The sequence below is a fragment of the Kluyveromyces lactis genome (genome assembly GCF_000002515.2).
Source record: "Kluyveromyces lactis strain NRRL Y-1140 chromosome D complete sequence".
Taxonomy (NCBI): Eukaryota; Fungi; Ascomycota; class Saccharomycetes; order Saccharomycetales; family Saccharomycetaceae; genus Kluyveromyces; species Kluyveromyces lactis.
Genome location: NC_006040.1, coordinates 457,031 through 477,945, shown reverse-complemented (window position 1 = coordinate 477,945; position 20,915 = coordinate 457,031). Strand labels below are relative to the sequence as shown.

Here is a 20,915-nt window from a genome sequence, read left to right as displayed (position 1 = left end):
AACAGGAAAGACTTACTGATGCTGTGGAATTAGTTTATTTACAGTAGGAATTGTGGTGGCCAGTTTCATTTCCTGGGGAAACGGAAAAAGTGCACGGTTTCTTCATGGGAACATAAAATGTTCCTGTGGCGGAATCGCATATTGTTGCGCTTTCGTTGTTAATTCTCATATTTTCTTTTGAAACTCTTCCCGTTTCTCCATCTGAATTGCAGTCTATAACACTCTTTTATAGTACAAATACCACCCAGACCGCAATTACTCACCATATTATAAATGGTTCTTATTTGCAAAAAATTTTCAAACAAGTGTAATAGCAATCGACTTTTGATAAGCTGTGTTTACATTGGCCGTTTTTTTTTAAGAATAGCATTCATGCCGAAATGCATACATATATATATATATAAGGCCTAAAGTCTGTCAGACATGTTTCAATTATTCACTGTTGTCTTGATGTAAACGTTCTGTCAGCCTCTTCAAGTATATAGATCAAGATAGTTGAAACACGGCCTTGTACAAATATGTCAGGCACACAAAAGGCGGTTGTGCTTCAAAAGAAGGGAGAAATTACCTTCGAAGATATTCCAGCTCCAGAGATCACCGATTCTCATTATGTCAAAATTCACGTCAAGAAGACCGGTATCTGCGGTTCAGATATACATTATTATACACATGGTTCAATTGGTGAGTTCGTGGTGAAGAAACCAATGGTTTTGGGTCATGAATCTAGTGGTGTGGTTGTTGAAGTTGGTAAAGATGTCACTTTAGTTCAAGTCGGCGACCGTGTTGCTATAGAACCTGGCGTTCCAAGCAGATACTCCGATGAAACTAAGTCTGGACACTATAACTTGTGTCCACATATGGCATTTGCCGCAACTCCACCATACGACGGTACTTTAGTTAAGTATTATTTAGCACCAGAGGATTTCTTGGTGAAATTGCCGGATCATGTCTCATTCGAAGAAGGTGCATGCGCTGAGCCTCTTGCTGTTGGTGTTCATGCAAACAGATTGGCTGAGACCAGTTTTGGGAAAAATGTTGTTGTTTTTGGTGCAGGTCCAGTGGGTTTGGTCACAGGTGCCGTTGCTGCAGCCTTTGGTGCCTCTGCTGTCGTTTACGTTGATGTCTTTGAGAATAAATTAGAAAGATCTAAGGACTTTGGTGCCACCAATACTATTAATTCTACGAAATACAAGTCCGAAGACGAATTGACTGAAGTCATCAAATCTGAATTGAAGGGTGAACAGCCCGAAATTGCCATTGATTGTTCTGGTGCAGAAATTTGCATTAGAACTGCCATCAAAGTCTTGAAGGCAGGTGGCTCCTATGTTCAAGTAGGTATGGGTAAAGACAATATTAATTTCCCAATTGCCATGATCGGTGCCAAAGAATTACGTGTTTTAGGGTCCTTCAGATACTATTTTAATGACTACAAAATTGCTGTGAAGTTAATTTCTGAGGGTAAAGTCAACGTTAAGAAAATGATAACCCATACGTTCAAGTTTGAGGAAGCTATTGATGCCTACAACTTTAACTTAGAGCATGGCAGCGAAGTTGTCAAGACAATGATCGATGGCCCGGAATAGATATCACATTTATAGATTTGAACGTTAAATCAGTACGTAATTATTAAAAATCTTGATCCGAAACCACGCCCTAGTCTTTATTCACTGTCAAACTCGACTGTTTGGTCATCCAAGGTTCGCTGCATCTCTGTTCAACAAGATGAGCCGGAGGAGGATAAACCGGTCACGTGCGTTCTAGGATTTCGAGGGTGCAAAAAATGTTCAAAAGCGAAATAAAAGAAAAGAACTTAGAAAGAATCAATTATGGGTTGAAATCTGGAGGTAAGGCTTTAGAAAAGAGCATGAAGAAGCGAGAAGAGGTAACTTATTCTTCTATTCAGAGCTTACCACAATTTTGGGGATAAGCTGTTTACTCGTTTAGCTCTTTCTTGATTCCTTCTGAGGCGACTACTTCTGATAAGTTGCAATAGTGGTTTTTTACACAAAACACATCGTCTCCGTCAATACAAATAAGCGAATCCCGAACGAACCAAGTGGTTGATAATCACCCCGCTGATAAAGAATTAATTACAGTGCTATGTTTGTTGGTACGAGGAAAGATGCATACGGGGTCCGGTCCGTCGTAAGGCTGGTATTTGTTCTGCTGGCGGTGCTCTCTGCATTTGCCAGGGCAGAAACTACACATGTTTTCAATTTCACCACCGGATGGGTTAATGTTAACCCTGATGGTGTAGGTGAGAAGAAGATGATAGGATTTAACGGTCACTGGCCAATTCCAGATATACACGTTAACAAGGGGGATCGAATTGAGATTTATTTGACTAATGGTTTTGACGATTTGCCCACTTCTTTACATTTCCATGGTCTTTTCATGAATACTGAACTTGGGAATTCAAATCAAATGGACGGTCCAGAGATGGTTACACAGTGTCCAATCCAGCCAGGTGATACGTTTTTGTACAATTTCACCGTGCCAGACCAGGTAGGCACCTATTGGTATCATTCCCATTCGGGAGCTCAATACACAGACGGTATGAGAGGTGCATTTGTCATTCATGATCCAGACATGCCATTTGATTATGACGAAGAGATGACCATTTTAGTTTCCGATCTTTATGATAAACCATATTACGAAGTTGCAGATTTCTTTCTAAGTCAGTACAATCCAACTGGTGCCGAACCGATCCCTAGAAATATATTGTTCAACCATACAACTAATAATACCATTCATTTCGATACAGATAAAACCTACTTGATCAGGTTGATAAATGGAGGTACCTTTGTATCACAGTACTTGTTCATCGAAGATCATGATATGACAATTGTGGAAGTTGATGGTGTTTACGTTGATCCAACGAAGGCAAAATTGTTATACATTGCTGCAGGTCAAAGAATGAGCATATTGGTTAAATCGAAGCATACTAAGTCTAAGAACTTCGCTTTCATGCAAATAATGGATGATGAAATGTTAGATGTGATCCCAGCTGACTTAGAATTGAATAGGACGAATACTATTTCATACAGCTCAAAGAACGGAGAAGCTAAGCAAGCTTACATTGATAGTTTCAAACACTTCACGAATGATTTCCATTTGGTTACTCGAGCTAAGACAGAACTATTAGATACATACGATTATCAAATTAAGCTAAACGTTGAGATGGAGAATTTGGGTGATGGTGTTCAATATGCTTTCTTCAATAACATCACATATGTGGCTCCAAAGGTCCCAACTTTACTCACAGCATTAAGCGCTGGTAAACTTGCCACCAATCCAGCCATCTATGGTGATAATATCAATGCCTTTGTTCTAGAATATGGGGAAGTTGTCGAAATCGTTGTGAACAATCATGATGCTGGTAAACATCCGTTCCATTTACATGGTCATGTTTTCCAAGTGGTTCAAAAATCAGGAGGTAGAGAAGATGGTGAAGATCCAATCGACTACGATGAGAAGAACCCAGTATCTGCATACCCAGAATACCCAGTACTAAGAGATACTGTTGTAGTCGAATCTTTGGGTCACGTTGTCTTACGTTTCCAAGCCACAAACCCAGGTATATGGTTCTTCCACTGCCATGTCGACTGGCATTTAGAACAAGGTTTAGCTGCTGTATTCATAGAAGCACCATTGTTGCTACAGGAAAGAGAAACCTTAACAGAAAGTGTATTGAATACTTGTAAGTCTGGTAATATTCCAACCAAGGGTAATGCTGTTGGTAACGAGAAAGACTGGTTTAATTTGGAGGGTCTACCAAGACAACCAGCGCCATTGCCAGCAGGATTTACTTTCAAGGGATATGTTGCATTTTTCTTCTCTACTGCCGTAGGTCTATGGGGTATCTACACCATCGCTCAATACGGTCTTGGCGAAGTTGTTCCAGATGATCAAGAGTTAGCTGCACAATTAAAAGCCCTCTTGAATAACAAATGAATAGTTAAAAATTAATCTGACTTTATTCTTATTGGCCCCTTATAATTCATCAGTATATTATACTAAAGCTATTAACAATGTGCCTTTTCTCTGACGAGAGAAGAAACCACAATCATGTTAGAGAGTTAATGAGAAAAATCAGTAATAAAAAAAAAAAAAGAACAAGGATCACAGGTCGGAGTCGGCTTCGATACCTTTCCTGATCTAACATTTCCTATATCTTTCTTCCTCTAATTAAGTTGCATATCACTATAGTCATTATGGCTTTATCTTTACTCTTATATACAAGCTGTTTTCATAATGTTCATATTTCTTTTATTTTGATTTATTATGTTATGTCCTCACAATTTCTTCACTCTGATAACACAACATGAACGTCCGAACAGTATCTTGAAACGAATATCATTGGTGTTACTGTAGTGAACCCCGGTATCACGTATCATCCAAGTTTCCGATCTACAAAGTAACTGTCAGGTTAATTACACAAATATTGTTACCCGGGATTTATTCGGAAAGATCGCTTCGTTCGAGAGATAGTTTCCATGAAATTTTGGTCGAAAAATCGAAATGATAATATCGATGAGATACATATTAGCTATGCATTGAGTTGTGGATGAAGTTTGTTATACTCTGCTCTACAACTCCACGTAATACCGTATATCGCTTTGAAAATGTTCAAAAGGGTTGGGCTTATTGCTGGTATTGCTGGTCCGGTCGCTGGAAGCTCCCGTTTTTCGGCGGTGAGTTTCTCAAAGAGAGCGTTTTCTGCCTCAAGTAAGAGATGTACTTATGAGGAAGAGAGAGCAGTATTGGACGAGATTCAACCTTTACTATCGGAGAAGGATATCGACGCATCCAAGAAGTTACGTAACATTGGTATTTCTGCGCATATTGATTCTGGTAAGACCACTTTCACCGAACGTGTGTTGTATTACACAGGTAGAATTAAGGCCATTCACGAAGTGAGAGGCCGTGATAATGTTGGTGCTAAAATGGACTCGATGGATTTGGAAAGAGAGAAGGGTATTACCATTCAATCTGCTGCTACTTACTGTTCTTGGGATAAGGACAACGAATCTTATCATTTCAATTTGATCGATACTCCAGGTCACATTGATTTCACTATCGAAGTGGAACGTGCGTTAAGAATCTTGGATGGTGCTGTGTTAGTTGTGTGTGCTGTTTCTGGTGTTCAATCTCAAACAGTAACTGTGGATCGTCAAATGCGTAGATACAATGTCCCAAGAGTTACTTTCATCAATAAGATGGATCGTATGGGTGCTAATCCTTTCAGATCTATTGAACAAATCAACAATAAGTTAAGAATTCCAGCTGCTGCCATTCAAGTTCCTATTGGTGCTGAATCTGAATTGAAGGGTGTTGTCAATATTATTGATAGAGTTGCCATCTACAACGAGGGTAGCAATGGTGAAAAACTTGTTACCGGCCCAGTTCCAGAAGATTTAAAGGATTTGGTTGAGGAAAAAAGAGCTTTATTGATCGAAACTTTGGCTGATGTCGATGATGAGATCGCAGAAATCTTTTTGGAGGAAAAGGAACCTTCCGTTGATGAAATCAAAGCTGCTATTCGTAGAGCCACTATTGCTAGAAAGTTCTCTCCTGTCCTGATGGGTTCCGCTTTGGCTAATACTGGTATTCAAAATGTTTTAGATGCTATCGTGGAGTACTTACCAAATCCATCTGAGGTTTTGAACACTGGTCTCGACATAGCTAAGGATGAAACCAAGGTCAATTTGATTCCATCTTCTACTCAACCATTTGTTGGTTTGGCCTTTAAATTGGAAGAAGGTAAATATGGTCAATTGACATATATTCGTGTCTACCAAGGTAAAATGAGAAAAGGTGGCTACATCACCAACGTTAAGACCGGTAAAAAAGTTAAGATTTCTCGTTTAGTGAGAATGCATTCCAATGATATGGAAGATGTTGATGAAGTTGGAGCTGGCGAAATATGTGCCACTTTTGGTATCGACTGTTCTTCCGGTGATACCTTCACAGATGGTACCTTGAAGTATTCCATGTCCTCTATGTTTGTTCCTGATGCCGTTATCTCTTTGTCTATCACTCCAAAAAGTAAAGATTCCACAAACTTTTCAAAGGCTTTAAATCGTTTCCAAAAAGAAGATCCTACTTTCAGAGTCAGATTCGACCCAGAATCTAAGGAAACTGTTATCAGCGGTATGGGTGAATTGCATTTGGAAATCTACGTAGAAAGAATGAGGCGTGAATATAACGTTGAATGTGTTACTGGTAAACCACAAGTTTCTTACAGAGAATCTATTCAATCTTCTGCCGAATTCGATTACACTCACAAGAAACAATCAGGTGGTGCTGGTCAATACGGTAGAGTTATGGGTAATTTGTCTCATATTGAAAATTCCAATACCAACAACTTTGAAACTGCTATCGTTGGTGGTCGTATTCCGGATAAGTATTTAGCTGCCTGTGCCAAGGGATTCGAAGAAGCCTGTGAAAAGGGTCCATTAATTGGCCACAGAGTGCTCGGTGTTAATATGTTAATCAACGATGGTGCTATTCATGCTGTTGATTCCAACGAATTGGCCTTCAAAACCGCTACTATGGCCGCATTCCGCCAAGCATTTTTGGAATCTCAACCAGTCATCTTGGAACCAATCATGAACGTCTCTGTCACTTCTCCAAACGAATTCCAAGGTAACGTCATCGGTTTGATGAACAAGTTGCAAGCTGTCATTCAAGATACTGAAAATGGTCAAGACGAGTTCACCATCACTGCTGAATGTCCATTGAACACAATGTTCGGTTTCGCTACGTCTTTGAGAGCATCTACTCAAGGTAAAGGTGAATTCTCGTTGGAATTCAAGCACTATGCGCCAGCTTCGCCACAGCTACAAAAGCAATTGATTGCGGACTATCAAAAGAAGCAACAACAGAAATGATAACATGATTCCCCAATAAAAGATATAATTTAAAAAAGTGCTTGTTTATATATTATAAAAGAAAAACTATCGCCAAATACCTTGTAAATAATTACTATCTTGTTCTATAATTTAATTCAATGGTTAGAAATGAAGTATACGAAGAGAAAATATTCAGAAATGATGAAAGGCTGTTTTTATCAAAAATGCACGAATGCCTCTACCTGGTGTAAGTCTCATCACTGTTTATCTTATCTAAAAGATCATTAATTTTGGGGCCCATGACAGGCTGTCCCCTTTTCGTCCTTTGTGTAAGCTTCTTTGCCCTTCTATCCCTTTCAACTTGTTTTTCCTTCGATAGCTGGATTCGTTTCATCTCCTGTTCCTTGAACGATTGCTCTTTTTCCTTTTGAGTACGTTTCCTCAGCTTATGCTCTTCTCTCTGATCTCTTACTTTTTGCTTATTCAATGCTTTCTTAGCCTCTACAGAAGATCTATCATGTTTCTCGTATTGTGGTTTCTCTGGAATGCTGTACCCTTCATCCTTTAAGACTTTCAAGTATTCCTTCTTTAATCTAGCTTTCTTAGTTAGATTCCTTTGAATCTCCTTCAGTCTGTACTCCTTAGTGAATTTTTTCTTCTCTACCTTTGCCATATTGCTGATGGACGTGATTCTTCTTCTCGTTACTTGTCAAGATTATACCTATTATGACTAGTTGACAGTATTAGATATCCGCCTTCTACAATGTTTGTAGTATACCCAAGCGATGGGTTCAGATGAGATGAGATGAGCTAGAAATTTTTCAGAGAAAATAAGCTAGTCAGAGTTAAAGTATCTTTAAAGAATTGAGAAAAAATAGGCAAAATATCAATTCTCGAATAAAAGAGAATACGTACAGTACTGTTAGATTATTATTCAGTTTAACAACTCAGTAGTTCATAAGAGCTGGCCACACCTAGATATATGACATCCTTTTACGGCTGCCTTTGGAGAGTATTCTTTACATATTTGAAGTATGTTTATAGTGTAGTGTCTGGGTGTTGTATACAAATTTTTCAAGTTGTACCGAAATCTTCTTGGAATCTCATACTAGGTTTTGTATGGTATGAGCTTTGGTGAAATGACCAATTGAAGATCAAAGAGCACATTATACGCAGACATTGAAAGTCCGAATTAAAGTGCAGTTGAGGATTAATTTACCTGACAAATAGATATCCACATATTGACACTCCGTACAGGGCTCTCGTATATTTGCACCGGTTTACAAAGCTTGTTGTGAGATGCTTCGTGTCAGTACGCTGTTCGGAAACCAGTATATAAGAAGGTTTTCCAATGGGTCGATACATTTAGCGAAGAACCCGTGGCTCAAGAGGCGATCTTTGGAGCAGCTTTCGAAATCATTACCAGCTGTGCCGACGCCTGTTTTGGAAGTAGTGCACAAATGCAGTGATGATGTACCTTTGGATGAAGAACAAAGGTTAACGATAAAAGACTACTTAACACACGAGGAAACAGAAATACCCACTGTTGACAGGTCCATCTTGTTGAAATATTTGTATGGTAAGAAAGAGTACGATATGGTAGAAACCATGGCCAAGTTACATTTATTTGATAAAGACGGATACTTTCTGGAAACATCTACTGTGAACAACGTTCAAGTTTATTTCGAAGTTCTAATCCAGACAAAGCAACTTGACAAGTTAACGGAAGAAGCTGTTAAGTACATATCACAGTTTTCTATTAATAAGCAGGGAACATCTGTGTACATGGTAAATTATTTGTTCGTTAAATTGTATCAAAATTTCTCGCCTCAAGATGCCCTATACATCTGGACCAAACTTGTCAGTGTTTACTACGGACATTGTGAATTGACTAGTATGGATATATATGGGCCGATACTAAATCATTTGTACTATTTCTTTAAGGCCAGCAAAGAATCGCATCAATGTGTCCTGCCGTTGTTAAAACGTATGCAAAATGAGGATGGCATAATGCCCGCTTCACATTTAGCATCGACATTGATAACTTTTTTTTCTTCGTCCAGATGGTTTTCAGAAGTGGAAAGGATATGGCACTGGAAAGTTGACAGAAATTTACCAATTGTAGCATCGGATCTAACAGCAATGATGAGAAGTAGATGTCATTTCCGTGATTGGGATACCGTTATTAATCTACATCATAAATACTCATTAGCTCAGGATGATTATATGCAATTTGACTATCTTTTGGTGGCTCTTGCGAAAAAGCAAGATTGGGATAGACTTAAGCACCAGTTTGATGCATTATTTGGCATTGGTGAATTACCAACTGTGAATCATTACGGTGTTATAATGTATGCCCTATCTATGCATGGGGAGTTAGAGTTGGTGGAAAAATTGCATGGACAATTATTAAGAAGAGATATGACACCATCATATGCAGTGCTTTTGTCCATAATAAACGCACATTATAACGTTGGTGATTATAATGGAGCAGTTCGTGAGTTTGCACTATTTAAAAGGTATGGCATACGGCCCACATCGGCTTCTTATTTGATAGTTTTGAAGGCATACAAAAAAATGGGCTCATTGGATTCTTGCTTCAGAGTATTGAAAACTATGAGCGCCGAAAATATTCCACTCAACGAAACACATTTTAAAATAATTATAGAACTTTGCGCAAAACTTGACAATTATCCTGTGGCTGAAGAATTATTTAATATCATGGCGACTGATTATTTCATCCAACCGACAGGATTGACCATTTCTGCATTGATAAGAACCTTTCTAAAATCAAAAAAATACAAAGAAGCATGGCGACTAATACAAAAATACGAAAATGTTGTAACGGTCGATAAGTTCAAAATAGTTCAACAGAGGATCATGTACTACGTTTTAACTGGTGATATTGAAAATGCAGAAGAGCAACTCAAAATATACTTCCGAAAGAAATATAAGGTCAATTCCAACTTTTACATGATCCTACTTCAACACTTGGTGGCAGGAAGAAAAGACTATGTGGCAGCTGAAAAGGTTTTGGATGAACTAGTCAGGGCCAATATGTCCTTGATAAAACCTGACCATTTCAACATACTACTTGAGGAGTACAATAGAATTGGCTATCTTGAAGGTATCTCAAATATTATCTCGAAAATTGTCGATAATCAAATTCCAATGAACTCCAAGACGTTATATTTCCTAGTGAAGTCAAGATTTGAGCTTAACAGGAAGAAACGCGAGTCACCTGAATTCTTGCTAGGTTGGTTAGAAGAAATTCTTGAGAGCATTGCTAAAAACAAGTTGAATTTCACTACGCGCACTATTCATCCGTCTGTGGTCACGTGGCCAATGAATTTTATTTCCAGGAATGACGATCCGTCGAAAGCCGTCGATCTTTTTACCAAATATGTTAAACTTTTCTTCCCTAGATCAAGAGATTGGAATAATAAGCTTGTTGTTCTGCGATCTTTGTTAATAGTTTCAGCTGAAAGCGGAAAATGGGAAGATTTTGATATTTTATTTACCAGGTATAAAGACAAACTCTCCTTCTTTCAAAATCAACCTAGTGCGGTAGTTCCCAACAATCAATTGAAAGCAGCATTTGTGGGTCTCTTTGAGTACAAAATCAAAAGAATGAGACAATTAAATGAGATTAATCGTCTTCCATCTTTAATTGAGGAATTGGAAAATAAAGGTTACATTCTAAGTAACAATGAGTGGAATGAAGCCTTATGGAGAATGATCAGAAGAAAGTCGACATTTGATTTTGCTATGAAAAGAATCAACGGTATGTTCATTCATGGCTATACCTGGATTCACAGAGCTAGGTCTTTGAGGAAACGCCAGGACGGAAAATATAACGTTAATGGTTCATCTAGTTCTTCCAGTGAACAGAGCAAGACAAATTTATACCTAAAAAGCGAAATCTATGATTTAATCATGATTCAGATTGATAAATATTTGAGATACAATTCCAAAACCCTTGAGCGTGAAGTCAAGCGCTTGCTTATTGAATATCCCTATGTTATGAAACAATATTTGCGTAAGCCAAGAAACGATATAAGCAACTGGGACATCATCGAACAAAATCATTCGGCGTACTTACGCAAACTCAGAAGTACCTATGAACTAGTGCCATTGGACGAGTTCTGAAATTCGACTTGAGGTATATTAGTACGAATTGACTAAAGTATAATGATGTCCAAATTTCCATGAAGCCCAAAAAAAACCTCATAGATGTGTGCAAACACATCATCTGCATACTTAGCGAACACATGTAAATAATATCATGTTCGGTTAATTAATGAATAGATTATGTAGCATTACTAGTACCCTGTATAAAAATATATGTATATATACGAAATACAACAAAGGACACTTTATTTTTCAATCCCAAGATAATCACTTTAAACTGTTTTATTTACCTTTTTGTTTGTCAACTGGTTTCTTCAATTCGATGGTCTTGGAACCAGTGGTTTCGCCATTTATTAGAAATCCGAACCAAGGTTGAATATTCCAATGCAACTTGAAAGTTAAGGGCCTTTCAGTTATCTTAGATTCAAGATCCCACAATTGATACTTGGCATCTATGTCTGATAAAGTGAATGTGGCATTATCACGACTTGGAATAATTTTATCCCAGATTGTGATTTCATTCATGGTGTGAGGGTTTTCATCGCCTTCATATTCGGCTGTAACGTATGCGAATACTTGCTTGGTATTCCAATTGAAAAGACGTGAGAAGTCAAAGTCGGCATTGAAACGAATTTTCGAAACCTCTGTTGGATTTACAGCAGAACCGCCATAACGCTTCTGCTTAGCAAATCTTGTTGCGGACCGTATATGGGATAGCTGCGATTCTAATTCAAACACATTGTCTTTAACTAACTGGAGCCACGAAGTTGCAGCAATCAATGCAATCACAAGGAAACTGCACGATAGCGCAAGGCTCGATACATGTTGGAACCTTTGGTTTAATGAGAACATTGGACAATATCTCTACTATGCTGCAATTATTAGGGAAAGTGAAAAGCACGTCTCACTCTGAAGGATTCCATTCTCCCAGTCAAATACTCCTCTGGTGGTGTTCTTCTCCGTGTTGAACCTTATAACAGGATCAGGTTGAAATTTTCGAGACTGGTATTGGGTTTTAATATCACGTGACAGAGACCCTCTCTTTCCTGTCATACGACGGGCGTCAGTGTGGTTCACATCGTGAACCAACTTTTCGATGGTACAAAATACGGCACTGCAGTAAGAAATATTTCGTGTCATAAAAGTGGGCTATAGAGTTACTTTACTTCCGGTTTCAACTTAGCTTAAGAACTGAGTAAATATTGGAGCCAGTAGCAAAGAATACACTGTTTTATAAAGGTGACTTAGTTTCACAATACGCAATTGAGATATGAAAAATGCATTTGAAGTGAAAAGGTTGATCGGGCTGTTAGTTTGTATCGGTTTTATGTTAGGTATGGATACTTCGTCTTTATCATTGTTTCTTGGGACGAGCTATTTCAAAGAGTATTTCAAACAGCCAACTGCACTACAAACAGGTATGATGACAGGGGCCAACCAAATTGGTGGGTTTGTGGGGTGCCTAATGTCTGGGTCTTTGATAGAACTCATTGGGTGCAAATGGTGTTTGTGTGCTTGTAGTGTTATTTGGACCATGGGATCTGTCGGATCTTTTTTTGTGCTTGAAGTTTACACAATGGCTCTGAGTAGATTTGTAAAAGGGATTGCAGTAGGTATTCTATCTGTGCTTGCTTCATTCTATTTGATGGAAGTTTTTTCAAGCAATATAAGGGGGCAGGCCACAGCTTTAATGCAGATGGCTTTAACAATCTCCATTCTATCCATATACTTTCTCTCTATGTTACTTGATAAAATCCAAGGTCCCTTGGCATTTAAGATTACTTGGGGGTTAGAAGTGATACCCAGTTTATTGTTATTGATGCTATTTCAAGCACTACCGGAGTCGCCAAGATGGTTGTATAAGCATGGATATTCCAACAAAGATATAGATCGGTCGCTAGCGATTTTGAGAGTGAAGGATGTTGAGAAACTCAGAGAGAAGTTCGTTAGTGAAACGAAGCAAAAGCCAAAGCTTTCCTATATTATCAAGAAAGGTTACTGGAAACACATGAGTCTCGGTATAATAGTCCAGATATTAATTCAAATCAGTGGTATTAATGTTGTGATGTATTACACTATTTACATATGTGAAATGGTTGGCTTTGATGATGATGTCAGCTCGAAATTAACCGCAGGACCTTATATTGTCAATACGATATTTACCTTAGTCCCTGTCTTTTTATTAGACAAGTTTAATCGCAAAGTATTCATCGGGTGGGCAAGTGTATTTTTAGGTGGTATCATGCTATTGATAGGATTCCTAATTGGTGAAAGGGAAAGGCACGTCGGCGATGTTGTTTTGAGAAATATAGTTGTCGCCTTATGTTTCCTCTTTGTTTCGGTATTCTCTTCATCATTGTCATGCGCTGGCTTTATCTATACTAACGAAATCTTACCAGAATCCATAAAATCCGTGGCCTTATCAGTTTGTATATCGACAAGTTGGTTTACAGGGTTTGCCCTTGCATTAATGGCACCTTATTTAATGCAAATCGTAGAATGGTGGACCTTCGTAATGTTGGGAACATCAACAATAGCCTTAGCTTTCATTATAATTATGTGGTTTCCTGAGACGAGAGATTTGTCACCACACGATATTGACAATCTATTCAAACAAGACGCGCTGTCAGCAGAAGTTGAATATGAAAAGATAGAGTCGGATCAAAGTGCAGATTTTGAAAGTATTCCCGAGAGGTCTGGTGCGCCAGAACCTGACTCATTTGTGTGTACCACTACTACCACTGAAGTGACGGAACGTTGAATTATTAGTTTAGTCTTGTTTATCTATTGTACATATTAAATAATTTACTATTTCATAAACTAAGAATAACTTTCAACACTAAAAATCTTTGTTCTGGAACATATGATGATTTTAAATCCTTTTCAAATTATCAGATGATCAACTTAAGCAATTAGCCTCGCACGAATATTCAATAATTGCCGTATATAACTTTCAATTGGAGTTGTTTAATTTTAATGTTGAATTTGAATTTCGTTCGTATATAATCTCGGCTTATTAACTTATTAACTTTCATACTAAACTACCCACTTCATTTATATGAAGTAGAATATTCCAACAACATAAGATAGAAGATTGGAACTTGAATAATGACTGTGCGATCGAAGATAAATAAAAACAACACACAAAACAAAATTATAAAAACAAAGAAGATTTGGAGTAAAATCGTCCCTATATGAAGTTTTAATAATTGTTAGTTTTTTGTTTCATAAGCTTCAATTTTTGGGTTCATCTATATGAATCGATTCATCGTTTATTTTAATTGTATTCTTTTTATAAGAGTGTCAAGTAAAAAAAAGTGAAGGAGATTAGAAACACTTCAAGTGAACGATGGATGGACCAGATTCGTCGTATTCTTGCTTTGAGATCCACATTTGTTGGAAAGTGGTCAAAGAGGCCAAAATAGAACCACCGATCCAGACAGAGTACTTTCTTTCTGGAGGAGCGATGATCTTGACCTTCATAGAAGAAGGAGCCAAGGCGGTAATTTCCTTTTGCATTCTTTCAGCAATACCTGGGAACATGGTGGTACCACCGGACATGACGATGTTACCGTACAATTCCTTTCTGACATCAACATCACACTTCATGATGGAGTTGTAAGTAGTTTGGTCGATACCAGCAGCTTCCAAACTTAGAACAGATGGATGGAACAAAGCTTCTGGAGCTCTGAATCTTTCGTTACCGATAGTGATAACTTGGCCATCTGGTAATTCGTAAGACTTTTCAACAGCGGATGATTGAGAAGCAGTTTGCATTTCTTGTTCGAAGTCCAAAGCGACGTAACATAGCTTTTCCTTGATGTCACGGACGATTTCTCTTTCAGCGGTAGTAGAGAAAGAGTAACCACGTTCAGCCAAGATCTTCATCAAGTAGTCGGTGATATCTCTACCAGCCAAGTCGATTCTCAAGATAGCGTGAGGCAAGGAGAAACCGGCGTAGATTGGAACAACGTGGGTAACACCGTCACCAGAATCCAACACAATACCAGTGGTTCTACCAGAAGAGTACAAGGACAAAACAGCTTGGATAGAGACGTAGAAGGCTGGAACGTTGAAAGTTTCGAACAAGATTTGAGTCATCTTTTCTCTGTTGTTCTTTGGGTTCATTGGAGCTTCGGTTAACAAAACTGGGTGTTCTTCTGGAGCAACTCTCAATTCGTTGTAGAAGGTGTGATGCCAGATCTTTTCCATATCATCCCAGTTGGTAACGATACCGTGTTCAATTGGGTAACGTAGAGTCAAGATACCTCTCTTGGATTGAGCTTCGTCACCAACGTAAGAGTCTTTTTGACCCATACCGACCATGATACCTTGGTGTCTTGGTCTACCGACGATGGATGGGAAGACGGCTCTTGGAGCGTCGTCACCGGCGAAACCGGCTTTACACATACCAGAACCGTTGTCAATAACTAAAGCAGCGACCTCTGTTTAGAATAAAAAACCATCACGAGTAGCAGAATGCAGATTAAGGAACTAAACCGTACGTTTGGGTAGGTTAGGTGTTCCAAAAAAGTGAATTCAGCCATCCCAAATAGAAAAATAATTGTTAGTAACATAAGATAAGAAAACAAAAGTAACAGGTGCATTTTGGGTGATCATGAGGTTATGTGATTGTTCAACGCTAAAAGTCCTGTCGCGGACAAAATAGGGGCTAACCTTAGCAACCAGAAAAATAAATCAAAAAAAAAATAGGGACAACCGAACCACGAGGGGCAATGCCTGCACCACTTAAAGGTGTACTTTGATTCCTTCTTGGACTGGAAGGAATAACATTGTAATATAAAATCACATCATCACGTGACATCAAATTATCTTTTTTTGCCTATATTTTCCAAATTTCTTTCCAATTCGCCTCCTAAATCAGGTAAAAAAAACCCAAAATCCAAAGTTAGTCACCCAAAACCCAAGAAAAACACGTTATAGTAAGAAGGTAGAACCAGGAAATGAAAGATCCAATTCTCGAACAAAGCTTCTAATCCAAACCCCTATATATAAAAAAAACCCATTCAATTAGCGTTGTACATCTAATTCTAAATCTGATTTAGGGAGTTAGAGAATGGACAATGGCAGCGCAAAGCGCTGCCATTATCCTATCTTTTCCCTCCCAACATTTAACCGGAAACCTAACAAAGTAATAAAACATATCCAAACTTTTTAACCACCCAATTAACCCACCGTAATCAAATATACGTTTCCACACATACCAGAATCCATATTGTTATACTATAGCGCGTGAAGATGTTGTACAATTCCTTTTGCAATCAACAAAAAAACCGTTATTCTGAAACAACCTTTCTTCTCTTTGGATCGTAAAAGACAGTAAAGAAGGAGGAAACAAATCAAGATATTTCTTATTTTTCTTGTAAATTAAATCAAATTTCAAACTCTCTCATACAATAAATCGCACTAGCTGTCCAGAGAAACAGAAGAGAAAATTTCGAAAAAACAAATTAAAAAAAAAAAAAGAATTCTGATGAAAAATAGGAGACGATTGTCATTGTCCACGAGGCGGAGCAGTTGCGGTAATGGTTTTCTAGTGGTTACGTGGGATTCACTGTACAGCTGGAGGGGCGGACTTGCAATTGAAGGCTTTGTGAAGGCTGGAAGTTTGATATAACGTTGGTAGGCTGTCGGTAGAATAGTTATATCGTAGTATATTGTATTCATGAGGCAGTTATCGATCTCTGGATGTTAGTACATCTGGTTTATTTTACAATTCATTATGACCGCATATCGTCTTAATCCTCCGTATATTAATGTGTATATTCAAAATCACGTGACATATATGTACGTTACCCGGATTATAATGACTCGGCAGTTGAAATCTATACGTGAATATATGTTACGTGGATCATCATCAACTATCATTGAAGCAACGGGAAGGTATTAATAGATCAGGTTAATATTCGACAGTACATTTATGTACATCTATCTCTATCTCTGAAGAATCTCACCCACCCATTGTAGAATGGCTGGAAAATCGTCCAAGAAGATTGCTGCAAAGAACGCAGCCATCTTAAAGCAGTTGCACGTACTAGTCGTCGCTATACTATCTTTAACGTTATTGAGGAAATGGTTCAGTAATGGGCTGATTTCAACCCTAAAACCTATTCTTTTCAATGTGCCGATGTTGTTATGTTTATATATTCTCGAACGTACCGGTAGACCAAAATATGAAGTCAGTAACGCTGCGCATGGAAAATATAAACTAGTTAATGAAGGGTTCGATTTGGAATCTGGTGGACTCACTGAATACATGAAAGATATCGTGTATGTTTCCTTGTTCTGTAACCTGGGAACAGTTTTCTTCAACACGATGAAATGGTGGTTCTTGGTATTAGTGTGCCCTGCGTTTATTTTCTACAAGTTGTACTACTTGAAGCAACAGTATTTCCCCGGTGCCTCAGCTTCAAAGGCGGATCTCGCAGAGACAACGCCCGCTGAACCTTCCAAATCAAAGAGACAATTGAAGAGGGAAAAACGTGGTGATAAATCTCAGGTAAGATACCGATAGATTAATGTTAGAGAAGGGGTTGTATATACTATATCCATCATATATCTACGAATACATTCTCTTATATATAGAGAAAGTAAGAAAGAAAGGAATAATGATTGTAATTGAAATTAAGTCTAACTATAATAGGCTCTAAATAGACAACCACCGGCTCTTTCGTTAAAGCTATGTGGGGCAAATGGTGCTTAATGTTGTTTGTGATGTATACGGGATATTAATTCTTCGAAATATGGTAATTATCAGACAGTTCTTAAATTCAGTTCCTGATTTTTCAGACACTTAGTGTATAGTAACATAGCGATGATGCTATCCAATTTAGCAACAACCACCATTGGATCCAGTCAATGATTGGCCCTTTAAGTTGACGTTGGACTTGTCTTCAGCTCTACCATTATCTTTTTGTTGTTTGGCGACACTTTCCTTGATTTGCTTGGTCATGATCAAGAAGGCCTCCTCAACGTTAGAAGAATCTAGTGCACTGGTTTCGATGAATGGAATTCCAATAGAATCTGCGAACTCTTTAGCAACTTCGGTGTCAACCACCTTCTTATCTGTCAAATCGTTCTTGTTACCAACTAGTAACTTCAACACACCAGCTGTACCGAAACGGTCGATTTCTTGCAACCATGTCTTGACGTTGTTGAAGGATTCTTGGTCTGTTACATCGTAAACGATAATTATACCGTGGGCACCACGGTAGTAAGAAGATGTAATAGTTCTGAATCTTTCCTGACCGGCAGTATCCCAAATTTGTAGCTTAACAGTTTTGCCATCTAACTCAACAGTCTTGATCTTGAAATCAACACCGATGGTGGATATATAGTCGTTGGTATAGGTATCATCGGCAAATCTTAACAATAAACAAGATTTACCAACACCGGAATCACCAATCAACAATAATTTGAACAAATAATCGTATTCGGTATTCATTTTTTCTTTGTTTGCTTGTAGTTTATAGCGACTGATACGATTCGACTGTTTGTTAAAAAATATGGGCTCCTTTTGTAAGTTGTGATTGGATGGACTGCGTTGTAAGTTTACAATATTTCTCTATTTTAAACACACCTTTCTGTATCCCTCGTTGTTAATATCTCTCCGTTAAAGAAAATGAGTAAAGGAAGTATAAGATAAAATATGATAACAACCCCAAAATAAAAGTCTATCCTTTAGTTAAGCTTTCAGTAAATATGCAACAGTAACCAGAAAAAAAGCAAGCGTCTTATCAAACCGCATTTGGAATAACTGAAACTATGCTATTGTTGCTTAATAGAATGTATTTCGGTCCAGGTTTCACTGTTTGAATTTTGTTCTCCTGAACGGAAAAGATTCCACAAAAGATTACCATCACGTGACACAGAAATACACAGTGTTGTTGATATAGATCAGTAATGAACCTGTTACACTACACTGAACTATTTCGGACAAGTAATGAAATGGATGAAGACATTACAAAGTTCAGGTAACTGATAGGAATGATTCGTAGTAATCTTTAGGGGAGATGTGAAACTCTACAAAATCTCACAGGATGTAAGATGCGAATGCAAGAATCTTTGCTTGGATGAGTTTTTTCTAAGTTAAGATACATATATATGTATGCATGTGTATATCTAGATGCTCTACTGACTAACTTGCAGGAAGACTCTATGAATGAACTTAAGTTTCGAGTTTCTAACTGGTTCTAGCGTTTTCAAGCAAGGATTCTATCAAAGAAGACTTTAGCCAAATGTTTAATGCCTAACCATTTGTCCATGAACATAGGCAAACGAGTTGAGATGAAGTTTTCAATCATCATTTGGTTCTGGTTACATAGCAACCTCATTTGTTCACTTTGATTGTATCTTAACTTAAAGAATATAGCGTATGCCCAGATTGATAGAAGTGTGAATAAACTCTTGGCATTGAATGTGATAAGCACAGAGATTAACTGTATGGGCAGCATGAGACACACTTTGCACATCGTTACAAGTTCTGACATCACTGCAGCATGGAAGAAAGACCCGTTGAAATTGGTGATGAAATACGAGATTTTATTTGACAATGAACCTTTTAACATGGGGTTCATTGGAATGAATGGCAATACATTCTCTTTGAAATAATTCAATGCATGGAACAAAGAGTATATAACCATAGATGATTCAGTTTGAGTTAAAGTTTTCCCTCCTGATAGAGAACATATCAAAAGAACAATGGAAAGTGTAAAATATTGTAGGTTATCCAACTGTCTGATCTGCTGTTTTAAATTCGACCACTGGAATCTTAACTGTTTTGATTTCACATATTGGTGAAGCACAATCCCATAACTGATCACTGTGTATAGCATGATCTTCCTGTAATTTGTCTTTACACTTTGTTCTCGGAATGAGAGCATATATTGGATATAATAGTATAAGCATAACGTGTGACCAAGGAACCAATAGAACTGAGGCTGTTTCAACTTCGTACGGAACACAGCACTCAGAGGGGCTACAGGTCTCTGAGCAGGCCTGTTGCCTCCATTTTGACCGGCAGCATTGGAATAACGATTACCACTGCCATTGCCACTTCCCTCAGACATCTTCTTGAAAAGAAAACCTTTAAAATGAAACCTTAGTAACTAACTCACGAAAGTTCTTTTGGAGACGAGATAATCAACTGCTATTGAGCCGCTAAGTTAAGAGTTCACAATCAACGATGACAAAAACACCTTGAAAAGCTAAATATGTAAACAGCTTTCGTCTTCAATACACAATCAGTTAATCAATTGATAGCCAAAAATATAAGAAAAAAAAAAAAAAAAGAGACCTGCTAACCTGATCCGATTCGATTCGGTTCGAAATAGAATACCGTAGCTTAATCAAAGTAACCTTCCGATTACTATATACATAAAAATGTAGCACTGGACAGATCAATTCCAACTAGTCAAACCCTCTTTCGCTTCTCCAACTAATAGGTTTCCTTCTCTTAACAAACTGTACTGGACGTTTTTTCCCTCTTTAAATTTCCTAATCCTGAAATCCGTTTCTCTTTAAATTTTCACATCGTCTTTAAATGTCAGCTAGAATCGAAAGTTAGGGAAAATTGCAGTATTCCAGTTTCCGTATGATTCTATCATATACGGAAAGTCAGCTGTGAAGAAAATGATCCGAGAAAATAGTCTGTTCAGTCTTTGGACTCATGGAACACTTCGACAACTATTCTAAATCTTAGGGGAATGTGTTGCTCACTTGCAACCTCAACTCTTGTCTTTAGATGAACTGACACTACGCAGGAATTCACACATCACAGTCACGTGCAAATCACGCGATGTAAGTTTCCGTTTCCCGTATTACCCGCACACTTAGCAACCCACAAAGGGAAATAGACGTGCTCGAAAATTGCCTAAAGAAGTGAAACAAAGATCAAAATACAAACAAAGA

The 20,915-nt window shown here is 37.9% G+C and overlaps 11 protein-coding genes across 11 annotated transcripts; 6 read left to right on the top strand and 5 right to left on the bottom strand.

Moving 5' to 3' along the window:
• Positions 1-518: 518 nt before the first annotated feature.
• Positions 519-1,583, top strand: XYL2 (D-xylulose reductase XYL2; the record flags this gene model as incomplete). The annotated part of the gene is made up of 1 exon (XM_453306.1): positions 519-1,583. The coding sequence occupies one exon, from the start codon at positions 519-521 to the stop codon at positions 1,581-1,583; it is 1,065 nt and encodes a 354-aa protein (XP_453306.1).
• Positions 1,584-2,100: 517 nt separating this feature from the next.
• On the top strand, positions 2,101-3,954 carry FET5 (ferroxidase FET5; the record flags this gene model as incomplete). Its single annotated transcript, XM_453305.1, has 1 exon — positions 2,101-3,954. One exon carries the CDS (start codon positions 2,101-2,103, stop codon positions 3,952-3,954), a length of 1,854 nt encoding a protein of 617 aa, XP_453305.1.
• A 671-nt stretch (positions 3,955-4,625) lies between these two features.
• Positions 4,626-6,893, top strand: MEF1 (Mef1p; the record flags this gene model as incomplete). The annotated part of the gene is made up of 1 exon (XM_453304.1): positions 4,626-6,893. The coding sequence occupies one exon, from the start codon at positions 4,626-4,628 to the stop codon at positions 6,891-6,893; it is 2,268 nt and encodes a 755-aa protein (XP_453304.1).
• A 199-nt stretch (positions 6,894-7,092) lies between these two features.
• On the bottom strand, positions 7,093-7,527 carry FYV7 (Fyv7p; the record flags this gene model as incomplete). The annotated part of the gene is made up of 1 exon (XM_453303.1): positions 7,093-7,527. One exon carries the CDS (start codon positions 7,525-7,527, stop codon positions 7,093-7,095), a length of 435 nt encoding a protein of 144 aa, XP_453303.1.
• A 626-nt stretch (positions 7,528-8,153) lies between these two features.
• On the top strand, positions 8,154-11,003 carry PET309 (Pet309p; the record flags this gene model as incomplete). The annotated part of the gene is made up of 1 exon (XM_453302.1): positions 8,154-11,003. The coding sequence occupies one exon, from the start codon at positions 8,154-8,156 to the stop codon at positions 11,001-11,003; it is 2,850 nt and encodes a 949-aa protein (XP_453302.1).
• Positions 11,004-11,267: 264 nt separating this feature from the next.
• SPC3 (signal peptidase complex subunit SPC3) lies at positions 11,268-11,837 on the bottom strand (the record flags this gene model as incomplete). Its single annotated transcript, XM_453301.1, has 1 exon — positions 11,268-11,837. One exon carries the CDS (start codon positions 11,835-11,837, stop codon positions 11,268-11,270), a length of 570 nt encoding a protein of 189 aa, XP_453301.1.
• A 418-nt stretch (positions 11,838-12,255) lies between these two features.
• Positions 12,256-13,746, top strand: KLLA0_D05379g (uncharacterized protein; the record flags this gene model as incomplete). The annotated part of the gene is made up of 1 exon (XM_453300.1): positions 12,256-13,746. The coding sequence occupies one exon, from the start codon at positions 12,256-12,258 to the stop codon at positions 13,744-13,746; it is 1,491 nt and encodes a 496-aa protein (XP_453300.1).
• Positions 13,747-14,312: 566 nt separating this feature from the next.
• ACT1 (actin) lies at positions 14,313-16,220 on the bottom strand (the record flags this gene model as incomplete). Its single annotated transcript, XM_453299.1, has 2 exons — positions 14,313-15,430; positions 16,211-16,220. 2 exons carry the CDS (start codon positions 16,218-16,220, stop codon positions 14,313-14,315), a joined length of 1,128 nt encoding a protein of 375 aa, XP_453299.1.
• Positions 16,221-16,974: 754 nt separating this feature from the next.
• Positions 16,975-17,520, top strand: SND2 (Snd2p; the record flags this gene model as incomplete). Its single annotated transcript, XM_453298.1, has 1 exon — positions 16,975-17,520. The coding sequence occupies one exon, from the start codon at positions 16,975-16,977 to the stop codon at positions 17,518-17,520; it is 546 nt and encodes a 181-aa protein (XP_453298.1).
• A 315-nt stretch (positions 17,521-17,835) lies between these two features.
• YPT1 (Rab family GTPase YPT1) lies at positions 17,836-18,450 on the bottom strand (the record flags this gene model as incomplete). Its single annotated transcript, XM_453297.1, has 1 exon — positions 17,836-18,450. The coding sequence occupies one exon, from the start codon at positions 18,448-18,450 to the stop codon at positions 17,836-17,838; it is 615 nt and encodes a 204-aa protein (XP_453297.1).
• Positions 18,451-19,207: 757 nt separating this feature from the next.
• On the bottom strand, positions 19,208-20,074 carry PER33 (Per33p; the record flags this gene model as incomplete). The annotated part of the gene is made up of 1 exon (XM_453296.1): positions 19,208-20,074. One exon carries the CDS (start codon positions 20,072-20,074, stop codon positions 19,208-19,210), a length of 867 nt encoding a protein of 288 aa, XP_453296.1.
• Between the last annotated feature and the right edge of the window lie 841 nt (positions 20,075-20,915).